Source organism: Schistocerca cancellata, chromosome 2, assembly GCF_023864275.1.
Source record: "Schistocerca cancellata isolate TAMUIC-IGC-003103 chromosome 2, iqSchCanc2.1, whole genome shotgun sequence".
Lineage (NCBI taxonomy): Eukaryota > Metazoa > Arthropoda > Insecta > Orthoptera > Acrididae > Schistocerca > Schistocerca cancellata.
The window spans coordinates 59,992,287-60,005,893 of NC_064627.1; the positions used below are offsets into that span (position 1 = coordinate 59,992,287).

The following is a 13,607-nucleotide window of genomic DNA, read 5'->3' on the forward strand; positions in this document are numbered from 1 at the left end:
GCTACACATGTTAGCCCTGTATTTATCCAAGTCCGAAACTATTTACCATCAATAAATAAAGGGGACTTCCCAATGCAGCTTACGATGGTACTCCAAGTATTTATTTCATTAAAGGCAAAGTTGGGGTCCTACTTCAGCATGTTTGAGGTCTTTTTTTTTTTTTTTTTTACTTTAATTAATGCATGCAGGGAAGATCCGTTCTTATTTCTTGAAAAAGCTTCCAGATATTCTGAGCAACATCTATATATGAAGTGGATATTTTACCACGATAAAGCTTGCTTTAGACTTATGAAAGTGTGACTATCCCAACTCCTTGCCAGACAACAGTCAGGCGCACCGCCTAGCAGACTTACTCGGAATCTTACTCTGAGTGAAACGGGCTTAGCGAAATGAAATTCAGTGTACTCACAGCCAGCCTTCTTCCAGGGCGACGCTAAGTCGACAGCGCACGAGCGGCGGCTGCTGGAAGTACACCAACATCCGATGGCCGTCGTCCGCTGGTGACGTGGGGGTCTCCGTGGACGGTGACGACGACGAAGAGGAAGAATCTGACGACGTCGACGCTGACGCGGCTGAGGATGACGCGGCTGACGACGGAGTCGACGTCACAGACGGCGCAACCCCCCGCTCCGCTCGCTTTTCCTCTCCGTCCGACGTTTCGGCGTCGGCGCGACGCGCCTTCTTCGGGAGCACCATCTGCTCGGCCGAGACGCGCAGCTTGTCCACGACGCGTGCGCACGCCTCCCGCAGCGCGGTCTTGCTGTAGTTGGCCGCCAGCCTGGACGCCGGGTGCACCACGGTCGCCACCAGCACCTTGACCAGGTTCTTGTTCTTCTTCCAGAAGTCGCCAGGTCCGTCCTCCACCGCGCTCGCTTCGGTGTTCATCACAGACGCGGCGCCAGAGGATCGGAGGAGAGCAGCGGCGCGGTACTACACGCTAATGACTTAATGCGCCGCCGTAATAACACTCGTGCTGCCGGCACTGGGGTCCCGCCGCGGTGATGATATTGTTCTCGGCTGCCTCGCCGACACAAACAGCTCCTGCGGACTCCCTGCGGTGGGCGCTGCGCCGGAGAAGAGGCCGGTAATGATGATGGATCAGTCGCACGTATCTCGCGGCCGGCGCGCTACTGTTGTAAAGAGCGGCTGCCAGTGGAAGGCTGGGCTGATTAGAAAGACGTGCCACAGCAACAGGGGGTGCCCCGGCAGCTGCTGGATGCGCCGCTGCCGTGCTGCTGGAGGCTGCTTGGAGGCTGCTCTGGGCGGCTTCTGTGGCGGAGCGGTCAGGCTGCGGGCCCCGCGCCAGTGCTTCCGGGCCTGTAAACGAGAGACGTCAAAAAATGGTTCAAATGGCTCCGAGCACTGTGGGACTTAACTTCTATAGTCTGTCGGTAAACTGAAGAGCGAGCGAGCGAGTCCCCACTCTGCCTACCTTGCTACGTCATAGGGCGCTTCTACAGGCTGTTTCACAACGTAGTACAATCCCTGCCGCGGCGCCCGCTTTAAATCTGTGGCGACGCCGTGTACAGATACGTCCCGGCTGCGTTTATTTTTAGACAAATGCGTTAAGAGTACAACAAAAGACGATAGCTTCTTCGTAACAAAACACTATACAGTAAATAATATTAACATATAATAATATTAACGGAAGTCAGGATACTACTACAAACATACATTCACATGAATAGGCATTCGGTTCTATGTTCCTCTGTTCGTAAGACGAACAAGATATAGTGCAATCAATCTGTAGAACTTAAGGCTTGTTATTACTTTGTGTTTTTACTAAAAGGTAAAAGTTTTCTTTGAAGGGTTGCATTGAAACTTAACAATTCTTGCAACACGAAGAGTGTTTAAAAAGTAACCGGAAATTTATAATTTCGTCTGTTGTATTAGTTCGATACGTACTGCTTCTTTTTTTGTCACTGTCTTCGTAAACATGTCTCAAAGGTATTTGCAGGTAAATCCCATTTCACGCATTGTCTTGTGTAAAACATCTTTCTTTGAAGGAAAATATATTTTTTGTTTCACGGCAATAAGTAATTTCCGTAACGTGGGCACTATTTTTTGGTGTATGTAAAAGTTCTCCATCGTTTGTCGAATGACCGATTTTGTGAAACTGTCTATAACGATGGGCTACCTCCCTAAATTATTAATTTTCCTTCGCGGCGATTCCAATAAACCATGCGCCTTGTTTTCGCGTTCCTTCCTTATGCGTCCTATTGTGGGGAGGCTGACGTTTGCATAAACTGCAGCCTTTAATTGGGACTGGTAATATTAGCCAACAGTTCTTTTTGTGTTGCCTCCTTAACACACGTTGTAATAACGTTAGAGACGATCTAACGCTCGTTACTTCGCAAATACTTCCTCTTCTTCGTATTCTGCACATTTTTTGCAATGCAGGAAGATTATCCATCACTTCCGGATGCTGAAGTATATGAGTGAGAACACAAAGTCATCTGACTGACACTGGCAACTAAGATCCCACGAACAGGAACGACGTATATCACTGCACGCCGAGCTACACCGCTAGACAGGTTACGGGCAACTGATTTTGGGTGGCCCTATAGGCCAGTGGCAGGGTTCTTCCGGGAAAGGCCACTTCCCCCACCAAAAGCGCTGCACGCTCTTGAGTTTACAGACAGACTATAAGGTCATCAGTCCCCTAGAACTTAGAACTACTTAAACCTAACTAACCCAAGGACATCACACACATCCATGCCCGAGGCAGGATTCGAACATGCGACCGTAGCGGTCGCGAGGTTCCAGACTGCAGCGCCTAGAACCACACGGCCACCGCGGCCGGCGGAGAGACGTCCAACTAATACAGCCGCTCAGAAAGGCGCGCACAAAATACGACAGCTAGCTCCTGTCTAGCCCTCCACAACGTTTCGTATCACCTATAATTTACAGACCGAAAATGTCGTCTACCGATCTGCCAGAAAATCCTGTTAAGTTTTGATCTTAATTTCAATCGGTAAACGGATCAAAGACATCTGTTCACACAGTTCACGGCCATAATTACAGAACAACAGAGACAAGGCAGAAATACTAAATTGCTCTTTCAAAAAATGTTTCATTCCAGAAAATCGTACAGTGATTTATTCTTTAAATGGTGACAAGAATGTCAAATTGACAGATGTAGAAATAATTTGACCGTGGTTTAGGAAATCGACTGAAATTGCTCAAAATAAGGAAGACGACTGAACCTGATGGGGTTCCTAGCCAAACTCTGCAAAGAATACGCTAAAGAACTTGCTCCAGTTATATCAGCAGTTCACATTAAGAAAAGAGAAACTAGATATTTTGGTTAATGGCTTGAATGATTTATAAAAAAATGGCTCTGAGCACTATGGGACTCAACTTCTGAGGTCATCAGTCCCCTAGAACTTAGAACTACTTAAACCTAACTAACCTAAGGACATCACACACATCCATGCCCGAGGCAGGATTCGAACCTGCGACCTTAGCGGTCTCGCGGTTCCAGACTGTAGCGCCTAGAACCGCACGGCCACTCCAGCCGGCAGCGATTTATAAAAAAAAAGTTAAAGATACATCTATATCTACATCTGCATCTACATCCATACCCTTCAGGCCACCTGACGGTGTGTGGCGGAGGGTACCTTGAGTACCTCTATCGGTTCCCCTTCTATTCCAGTCTCGTATTGTTCGTGGAAAGAAAGACTGCCGGTATGCCTCTGTGTGGGCTATAATCTCTCTGATTTTATCCTCATGGTCTCTTCTCGAGATAGGAGAGAACAATATACTGGTTGACTCCTCGGTGAAGGTATGTTCTCGAAACTTCAACAAAAGCCCGTACCAAGCTACTGAGCGTCTCACCTGCAAAGTCTTCCACTGGGGTTTATCTATCATCTCCGTAACGCTTTCGCGATTACTAAATGATCCTGTAACGAAGCGCGCTGCTCTCCGTTGGATCTTCTCTATCTCTTCTATCAACCTTATCTGGTACGGATCTCTCACTGCTGAGCAATATTCAAGCAGTGGGCGAACAAGTGTACTGTAACCTACTTCCTTTGTTTTCGGATTGCATTTCCTTGGGATTCTTCCAATGAATCTGCTTTACCGACGATCAACTTTATATGATCATTCCATTTTAAATCACTCCTAATGCCTACTCCCAGATCATTTATGGAATTAACTGCTTCCATTTGCTGACCTGCTATATTGTAGCTAAATGATAAAGGATATTTCTTTCTATGTATTCGTAGCTCATTACACTTGTCTACATTGAGATTCAATAGCCATTCCCTGCACCATGCGTAAATTCGTTGCAGATTCTCCTGCATTTCAGTACAATTTTCCATTGTTACAACATCTCGATATATCACAGCGTCATCTGCAAAAAGCCGCAATGAACTTGCGATGTTATCTGCGAGGTCAATTATGTATATTGTGAATAGCAATGGTCCTACGACACTCCCCTGCGGCACACCTGAAATCACTCTTACTTCGGAAGACTTCTCTCCATTGAGAATGACATGCTGCGTTCTGTTATCTAGGAACTCTTCAATCCAATCACACAATTGGTATGATAGTCCATATGTTCTTACTTTGTTCATTAAACGACTGTGGGGAACTGTATCGAACGACTTGCGGAAGTCAAGAAACACGGCATCTACCTGGGAACCCCTGTCTATGGCCCTCTGAGTCTCGTGGACGAATAGCGTGAGCTGGGTTTCACACGATCGTCTTTTTCGAAACCCATGCTGATTCCTACAGAGTAGATTTCTAGTCTCCAGAAAAGTCATTACACTCGAACATAATACGTGTTCCAAAATTCTACCACTGATCGACGTTAGAGATATAGGTCTATAGTTCTGCACATCTGTTCGACGTCCCTTCTTGAAAACGGGGATGACCTGTGCCCTTTTCCAATCCTTTGGAACGCAACGCTCTTCTAGAGACCTACGGTACACCGCTGAAAGAAGGGGGGCAAGTTCCTTCGCGTATTCTGTGTACAATCGAACTGGTATCTCATCAGGTCCAGAACAACGGAGAGAAGGCAGAAATAGTAAGTTCCTCTTTCAAAAAATATTTCATTCCAGAATATTTTACAGTGATTCATTCTTTCAATCGTGACAAAAGTGTCAAATTGACAGCCTTAGAAATAATTTGACCGTGGGTTAGGAAATCGCTGAAAATACGGAAGACCTGTGGGATTCCTAGCCAACTCTGCAAAGAGTACGCTAAAGAACTTGCGCCAGTTCTAGCAGCAGTGCACAGTAAGAAAAAGAAACTTGATATTTAGGCTAATGGCTTGAATGATGTATAAAAATAATTGTAGATACAGCTGACTTATCCAGATTTTTGATAACTTCATACGTAATACATCTACATCAATATTACGTAAGCCGGCTGACGGTTTGTGGTGGACATTAAGTATCACGTAAAGTACAGCTACAGGCAGGATATCTCCGATACAAACCGAAACGTCTATCTACCGAAATTTCGGTCTACCGATCCCACGGAAAATCCTGATAAGTTTCAACCTTATGTCAAACCAGTAAATGGATCCAAGTCATCTTAGCATACACTTAGTAATCATAATGATGTCGAAACGAAGGATTGTAGAAAAACCCATATTTCGTTTGCAAGGGCGTTGAGATATTGTAAAGTATTTTATTCATTTTTTGTTTTGTCTTTAACACCGTCACGTTTTTTGGAAATTTGTGGTAAGTTCCTATGGGGCCAAACTGCGGAGGTCATCTGTCTCTAGGCTTACACACTACTTAATCTAACTTAAAGTAACTTACGCTAAGGACAACACACACATCCATGCCGGAGGGAGGACTCGAACCTCCGACGGGCGGAGTCGCGGGAACCACGGCAGGGCGCCTCAGACAACGCGGCTAGTAAGTTTTTCATGACATAGTCATATCCAATTTCACACTACAACGACCATCTTCAGATGCTACAATAAAGAATAGAAAATCTTAAGACATAAAACAAGTGCAATTACGGTCACTAGGACTACTTATGAGCTTCGAAAAGCGCTGTTAACATGCATATGGTTCATATCTTTGGGCGGCAGTTGATGACAAGTGCTGTCAGCTAAACATAAAATAAGAAACCAGGGAATCATGCACATACATCGAAGTGTACTTTTCCTTCCCCACGCTTTTTGCTGGATGCGCACGTGTCGCTCTGAGCTGTCCGGATAGCTTCTGTACTTGCTAAAATCTGCAGATCTAACGTAAACACCTTGCAGCCGGGAGGAGAGTGCCGGCGAGCTGCAATAAGCAACTTCCCTGGTTGTCCATTCCGTGTCGGTCTACTAATTTTATGCGCAGTGGTCTAAACATCTAGCAGCCGGAAGTGTAGCGCCGCTGAGCATTGAAAAATGTGCCAAAAAGTCCTTACTTTGTTCTAAATAGGTTTTACTGTTTTAACGACCTGAATTTACTTTCATATTTGATGAATAACTGACTGACACATTGCGGTATCGGTAGTTTCGATGCTGAGCAGCCCTACGAGCGCCGCTCCAGATTTTGCCCATTTTGTTCACGAGCAGACGACCAACTAACATTGTTCCATTTTCATAGTGGGCGAGTCACTACAGACTTTGCCAATGTTAACTTTGATACATCCGGCTTCGCACCTACATGCTCCTCAGTACAAAGTTATGTATTCAAGTTAATATTGTGTCGTGATATAGTAAAACCACTTTTAATTTAATTGCAGTACCGAGAGTTATACCTCACCTGCTCCTTCTAGCGTCCTACATTCGGCCTACCATTCAGTTTTCAGGAGCAGACCCACGCGCCGACGTCCAGGCGGGATACGAAGCATATATTTGTCACAAGTGTCATATTTTACCGTTTTTACGATTGAAGATTGTCTTATAGAGGACGCACGCAAAGATTGGGGAAGAGAAAGTACACATGGTTGAATGTATATAATTCCCTGATTTCTGATTTTACATTTAGCTGACAACGCATGAACACTTTTTCATCAAATACCGCCGATATGTATCAGGCATGTGGGCGGCATGTTAATTGCACTTTACTAAACTGACAAGCAGCTCTAGGGAAAATAATTGTACTTGTTTCAGATGTTAATTTAAGCTTTTCTGTTCTCTCTTGCAGCATCTGAAAATGGCCTGTGAAGGCCGAAACTGGTTGTAAGTGTATCATAAAAAAAGTTATTGCGACAAGCATTAAAAAAAGAACGAAGGATAACGGAGAGAAGGCAGAATTATTAAACTCCGTTTTCCAAAATTATTTCATTGCACGATATCGCACTGTGATTCATCCTTTAAATCGTCACGTGAATGTCAAAATGACAGATGTGTGACCGTCGCAAAGGAAATAGACTGAAATCGCTGAAAATAAGAAAGACGACTGGACCTCATGGGATTTCTACACGACTCTAGATGGAGTATGCTGAAGAACTTGCTCCCTTTCTAGCATCAGTGCACCGTAATCTACGTCTGTATCAGCACTCCGCAATCCACATGACGGTGTCTGGATGAGGGTGCTTCTGGTAGAATTAACTGATCCCCCTTTCGTTATTCCATTCCCTAATGGCTCGTGGGGAAGGATTGTTGTATAGCTAGAGAAGGCCGAAATGCACGCGTTAAACTCAAGCAGGCTGGCGTGAGGTCTGAAACAGGATACGTAATGAATGCTATAAAGGAAAGTACGTAGCTTCTGGAATACTTAACTTTAATCCACATTTGTAGAACATCTCTCTTGATGATACAATAATAGACTCTCAATATCTATACTGGTAATGGCGCCTTGCTAGGTCGTAGCAAATATAGCTGAAGGCTATGCTAACTATCGTCTCGGCAAAGAGAGCGTAATTCTCAGTGAACGATGGCTAGCAACGTCGGCTGTACAACCGGGGTGAGTGCTAGTACGTCTCTCTAGACCTGCCGTGTGGTGGCGCTCGGTCTGCAATTACTGACAGTGGCGACACGCGGGTCCGTCGTATACTAGCGGACCGCGGCCGATTTAAAAGCTACCACCTAGCAAGTGTGGTGTCTGGCGGTGACACCACAAGGATATTTGTCGATAAACCTTCGTATTAAATGTTTCTCGAATTTTCTCGTTGTGGACATTTCGCGGGGCGTACGTGGGAGGAAGTAATACGTTGTCCCAATCTCCCTGCAAAGTACTCGCTTTCCCCGCTGTGCACAACGCTTCTCTTGTAGCGTCTGCCACTGGAGTTTGTCGAGCATCTCTGCAGTGCTGTAACCTGTGGATGAATTATAGTTAAGAAACTGTAATTCATACTATTCTTCCCATGAATCTCAATCTCGTAACTGCTTTTTCCTACTACTTGGTTTATGTGGCCATTCTACGGGAAGTCGCTCTCGATAGTTACTCCTAGACATGTTGATGTACAATCCTGGAAATTGAAATAAGAACACCGTGAATTCATTGTCCCAGGAAGGGGAAACTTTATTGACACATTCCTGGGGTCAGATACATCACATGATCAGACTGACAGAACCACAGGCACATAGGCACAGGCAACAGAGCATGCACAATGTCGGCACTAGTACAGTGTATATCCACCTTTCGCAGCAATGCAGGCTGCTATTCTCCCATGGAGACGATCGTAGAGATGCTGGATGTAGTCCTGTGGAACGGCTTGCCATGCCATTTCCACCTGGCGCCTCAGTTGGACCAGCGTTCGTGCTGGACGTGCAGACCGCGTGAGACGACGCTTCATCCAGTCCCAAACATGCTCAATGGGGGACAGATCTGGAGATCTTGCTGGCCAGGGTAGTTGACTCACACCTTCTAGAGCACGTTGGGTGGCACGGGATGCATGCGGACGTGCATTGTCCTGTTGGAACAGCAAGTTCCCTTGCCGGTCTAGGAATGGTAGAACGATGGGTTCGATGACGGTTTGGATGTACCGTGCACTATTCAGTGTCCCCTCGACGATCACCAGTGGTGTACGGCCAGTGTAGGAGATCGCTCCCCACACCATGATGCCGGGTGTTGACCCTGTGTGCCTCGGTCGTATGCAGTCCTGATTGTGGCGCTCACCTGCACGGCGCCAAACACGCATACGACCATCATTGGCACCAAGGCAGAAGCGACTCTCATCGCTGAAGACGTCACGTCTCCATTCGTCCCTCCATTCACGCCTGTCGCGACACCACTGGAGGCGGGCTGCACGATGTTGGGGCGTGAGCGGAAGACGGCCTAACGGTGTGCGGGACCGTAGCCCAGCTTCATGGAGACGGTTGCGAATGGTCCTCGCCGATACCCCAGGAGCAACAGTGTCCCTAATTTGCTGGGAAGTGGCAGTGCGGTCCCCTACGGCACTGCGTAGGATCCTACGTTCTTGGCGTGCATCCGTGCGTCGCTGCGGTCCGGTCCCAGGTCGAAGGGCACGTGCACCTTACGCCGACCACTGGCGACAACATAGATGTACTGTGACCTCACGCCCCACGTGTTGAGCAATTCGGCGGTACGTCCACCCGGCCTCCCGCATGCCCACTATACGCCCTCGCTCAAAGTCCGTCAACTGCACATACGGTTCACGTCCACGCTGTCGCGGCATGCTACCAGTGTTAAAGACTGCGATGGAGCTCCGTATGCCACGGCAAACTGGCTGACACTGACGGCGGCGGTGCACAAATGCTGCGCAGCTAGCGCCATTCGACGGCCAACACCGCGGTTCCTGGTGTGTCCGCTGTGCCGTGCGTGTGATCATTGCTTGTACAGCCCTCTCGCAGTGTCCGGAGCAAGTATGGTGGGTCTGACACACCGGTGTCAGTGTGTTCTTTTTTCCATTTCCAGGAGTGTAGGTGCCGTTTCCAGCAATTTGTCATTAATGGCCGCGCGGGATTAGCTGAGCGGTCTAAGGCGCTGCAGCCACGGACTGTGCGGCTGGTCCCGGCGGAGGTTCGAGTCCTCCCTCGTACATGGGAGTGTGTGTGTTTGTCCTTAGGATAATTTAGGTTAAGTAGTGTGTAGGCTTAGGGACTGATGACCTTAGCAGTTACGTCCCATAAGATTTCACACACATTTGAACATTTTGTCATTAATGCTGTAGCTATACAGTAGCGGATTTGTATTCCTATGTATGCGCCACATGTCATTTAGGTTCAGGGTCAACTGCCAGAGCCTGTATCAGTCATCAGTCTTCTGCAGGTCCCTCTGCACATCATTAGTCTCTTCTGGCGCTGCTACGTTTTAAAGGCAATCCCATCATCCACGAACAGCCCTAAAGAGCTTCCGACGGCTTCTACTGGATCACTTATACAGGGTGTTACAAAAAGGTACGGCCAAACTTTCAGGAAACATTCCTCACACACAAATAAAGAAAAGATGTTATGTGGACATGTATCCGGAAACGCTTAATTTCCATGTTAGAGCTCATTTTAGTTTCGTCAGTATGTACTGTACTTCCTCGATTCACCGCCATGATTTCATACAGGATACTCTACCTGTGCTGCTAGAACATGCGCCTTTACACGTACGACACAACATGTGATTCATGCACTATGGAGCTCCTGCACATTTCAGTCGAACTGTTCGTACGCTTCTCAACAACAAATTCGGTGACCGATGGATTGGTAGACGCGAACCAATTCCATGGCCTCCACGCTCTCCTGACCTCAACCCCCTTGACTTTCATTTATGGGGGCATTTGAAACCTCTTGTCTACGCAACCCCGGTACCAAATGTAGAGACTCTTCGTGCTCATATTGTGGACGGCTGTGATATAATAGGCCATTCTCCAGGGCTGCATCAGCGCATCAGGGATTCCATGCGACGGAGGGTGGATGCATGTATCCTCGCTAACGGAGGACATTTTGAACATTTCCTGTAACAAAGTGTTTGAAGTCACGCTGGTACGTTCTGTTGCTGTGTGTTTCCATTCCATGATTAATGTGATTTGAAGAGAAGTAATAAAATGAGCTCTAACATGGAAAGTAAGCGTTTCCGGACACATGTCCACATAACATATTTTCTTTCTTTGTGTGTGAGGAATGTTTCCTGAAAGTTAGGCCGTACCTTTTTCTAACACCTTGTATATAAACAGTAAAGGGCACCGAGCGAGGTGGCGCAGTGGTAAGCACACTGGACTCGCATTCGGGAGGACAACGGTTCAATCCCGCGTCCGGCCAGCCTGATTTAGCTTTTCCCTGATTTCCCTAAATCGCTCTAGGCAATGCCGGGATGATTCCTTTGAAAGGGCACGGCCGACTTCGTTCCCCTCCTTCCCTAATCCGATGAGACCAACGACCTCGCAGTTTTGTCTCTTCCCCCAAACAACCCAACCCCCAACAGTAAAGGTCCTATCACAGTTCCTTGTGGTACCCCCGAAATTACTCTCACAGTTGTCTATTTTGCTCCGTCAAGAGCGGCGTGTTGTATTGTTTGTGAAGAAGTCTTGAATCAAATCGCAAATTGCAATGAGATCACGAGTACAAACGCGCGAGGAAAGCAAACGATTGAGAAAATCTCGTAAAAATTACAGAGTAAATATACAGGGTTATTACAAATGATTGAAGCGATTTCACAGCTCTACAATAACTTTATTGTTTGAGATATTTTCACAATGCTTTGCACACACATACAAAAAATCAAAAAGTTTTTTTTTTGGCATTCACAAATGTTCGATATGTGCCCCTTTAGTGATTCGGCAGACATCAAGCCGATAATCAAGTTCCTCCCACACTCGGCGCAGCATGTCCCCATCAATGAGTTCGAAAGCATCGTTGATGCGAGCTCGCAGTTCTGGCACGTTTCTTGGTAGAGGAGGTTTAAACACTGAATCTTTCACATAACCCCACAGAAAGAAATCGCATGGTGTTAAGTCGGGAGAGCGTGGAGGCCATGACATGAATTGCTGATCGTGATCTCCACCACGACCGATCCATCGGTTTTCCAATCTCCTGTCTTAGAAATGCCGAACATCATGATGGAAGTGCGGTGGAGCACCATCCTGTTGAAAGATGAAGTCGGCGCTGTCGGTCTCCAGTTGTGGCATGAGCCAATTTTTCCGCGGGCTACGCGTGAAACTTGCCCGCACGCGTTCAACCGTTTCTTCGCTCACTGCAGGCCGACCCGTTGATTTCCCCTTACAGAGGCATCCACAAGCTTTAAACTGCGCTTCCATCGCCGAATGGAGTTAGCAGTTGGTGGATCTTTTCTGAACTTCGTCCTGAAGTGTCGTTGCACTGTTATGACTGACTGATGTGAGTGCATTTCAAGCACGACATACACTTTCTCGGCTCCTGTCGCCATTTTGTCTCATTGCGTTCTCGAGCGCTCTGGCGGCAGAAACCTGAAGTTCGGCTTCAGCCGAACAAAACTTTATGAGTTTTTCTACGTATCTGTAGTGTGTCGTGACCATATGTCAATGAATGGAGCTACAGTGAATTTATGACATCGCTTCAATCATTTGTAATAGCCCTGTACTTTAAAAAACTGTTTTGAAAATCCCTATGACAATGAAACAGAGAGTAAAGTGTTATTTTGTGTAAGACTGGACTTTTTGTTTAAGAAAGCAACGAATATAACGTGTTGTTTTTTTATTTAATTTTATTACGGATAAAGTTACGTTTACAAAGCCCGCCCGGCTAGCAGCGCGGGCTAAAGCGCTGCTTCCCGAGAGGAAAGGCGTGACGGTCCCCGGCACGAATCCGCCCGGCGGATTGGTGTCGAGGTCCGGTGTGCCGACCAGCCTGTGGATGGTTTTTAAGGCGGTTTTCCATCTACCTCGGCTAATGCGGGCTGGTTGCCCTTATTCCGCCTCAGTTACACTATGTCGGTGATTGCTGCGCTAACACTGTCTCCACATACGCGTACACGATAATTACTCTGCCACGCAAACATTTGGGGTTACACCCGTCTGCCGGCCGCGGTGGTCGTGCGGTTCTAGGCGCTTCAGTCCGGAACCGCGGGATGCTACGGTCGCAGGTTCGAATCCTGCCTCGAGCATGGATGTGTAATGTCCTTAAGTTAGTTAGGTTTAAGTAGTTCTAAGTTCTAGGGGACTGATGACCTAAGATGTCAAGTCCCATAGTGCTCAGAGCCATTTTTTGTTACACCCGTCTGGTATGAGACGTTCCCCGGAGAGGGGGGTCCACTGGGGGACGAACCGCACGATACCCCTGGGTTCGGTGTTGCGTGGCGGTGGGGTGGGTGGGTGGACTGCTTTGGCCTGTTGTGGGGTTGTGAACCACTGAGGGCTACGGCGGGAGGTAGCCTCTCCGTCGTTTTAGCTCCCAGGTTTAATACACACACACACACACACACACACATACATAAGTCTACAAAAATTTGGAGAAATCAGCCCCACCTTCATTTTTTTCACGAATCATTCATTCACGCCAGTAACCTAATTATAAAATTTACATTTAATTGTGTTACACGCGAAGCTCTTGTTTCAGAATAACATAGGTGTTTTCTGTGGCAACTGTTGCACTTCTGCCGTTTAATTTCTGTCCTTTACATCTGAAACCGGTCACAGAAAACGATGTCCTGCAGAAGCAATTAAAATGAGTTTATCTGGTTTAAAAATAAATATATATATCTAAAGCTTGTGGATACGATATTTACACTAGTTTTATCACTTTTTCTGTATCGATTTGAGCCGCCTGTGGACTACGTATG

The 13,607-nt window shown here is 46.9% G+C and overlaps 1 protein-coding gene across 1 annotated transcript in view; it reads right to left on the reverse strand.

Moving 5' to 3' along the window:
• Nucleotides 1-405: 405 nt before the first annotated feature.
• The window catches only part of LOC126150817 (uncharacterized), a 107,194-nt gene continuing 93,992 nt past the window's right edge, over nt 406-13,607 (reverse strand). The window contains exon 2 of the mRNA XM_049915900.1: nt 406-1,317. Within this exon, the coding sequence (XP_049771857.1) occupies nt 406-885 (480 nt within the window). The 5' untranslated portion in view covers nt 886-1,317. The remainder of the gene's footprint in view (nt 1,318-13,607) is intronic.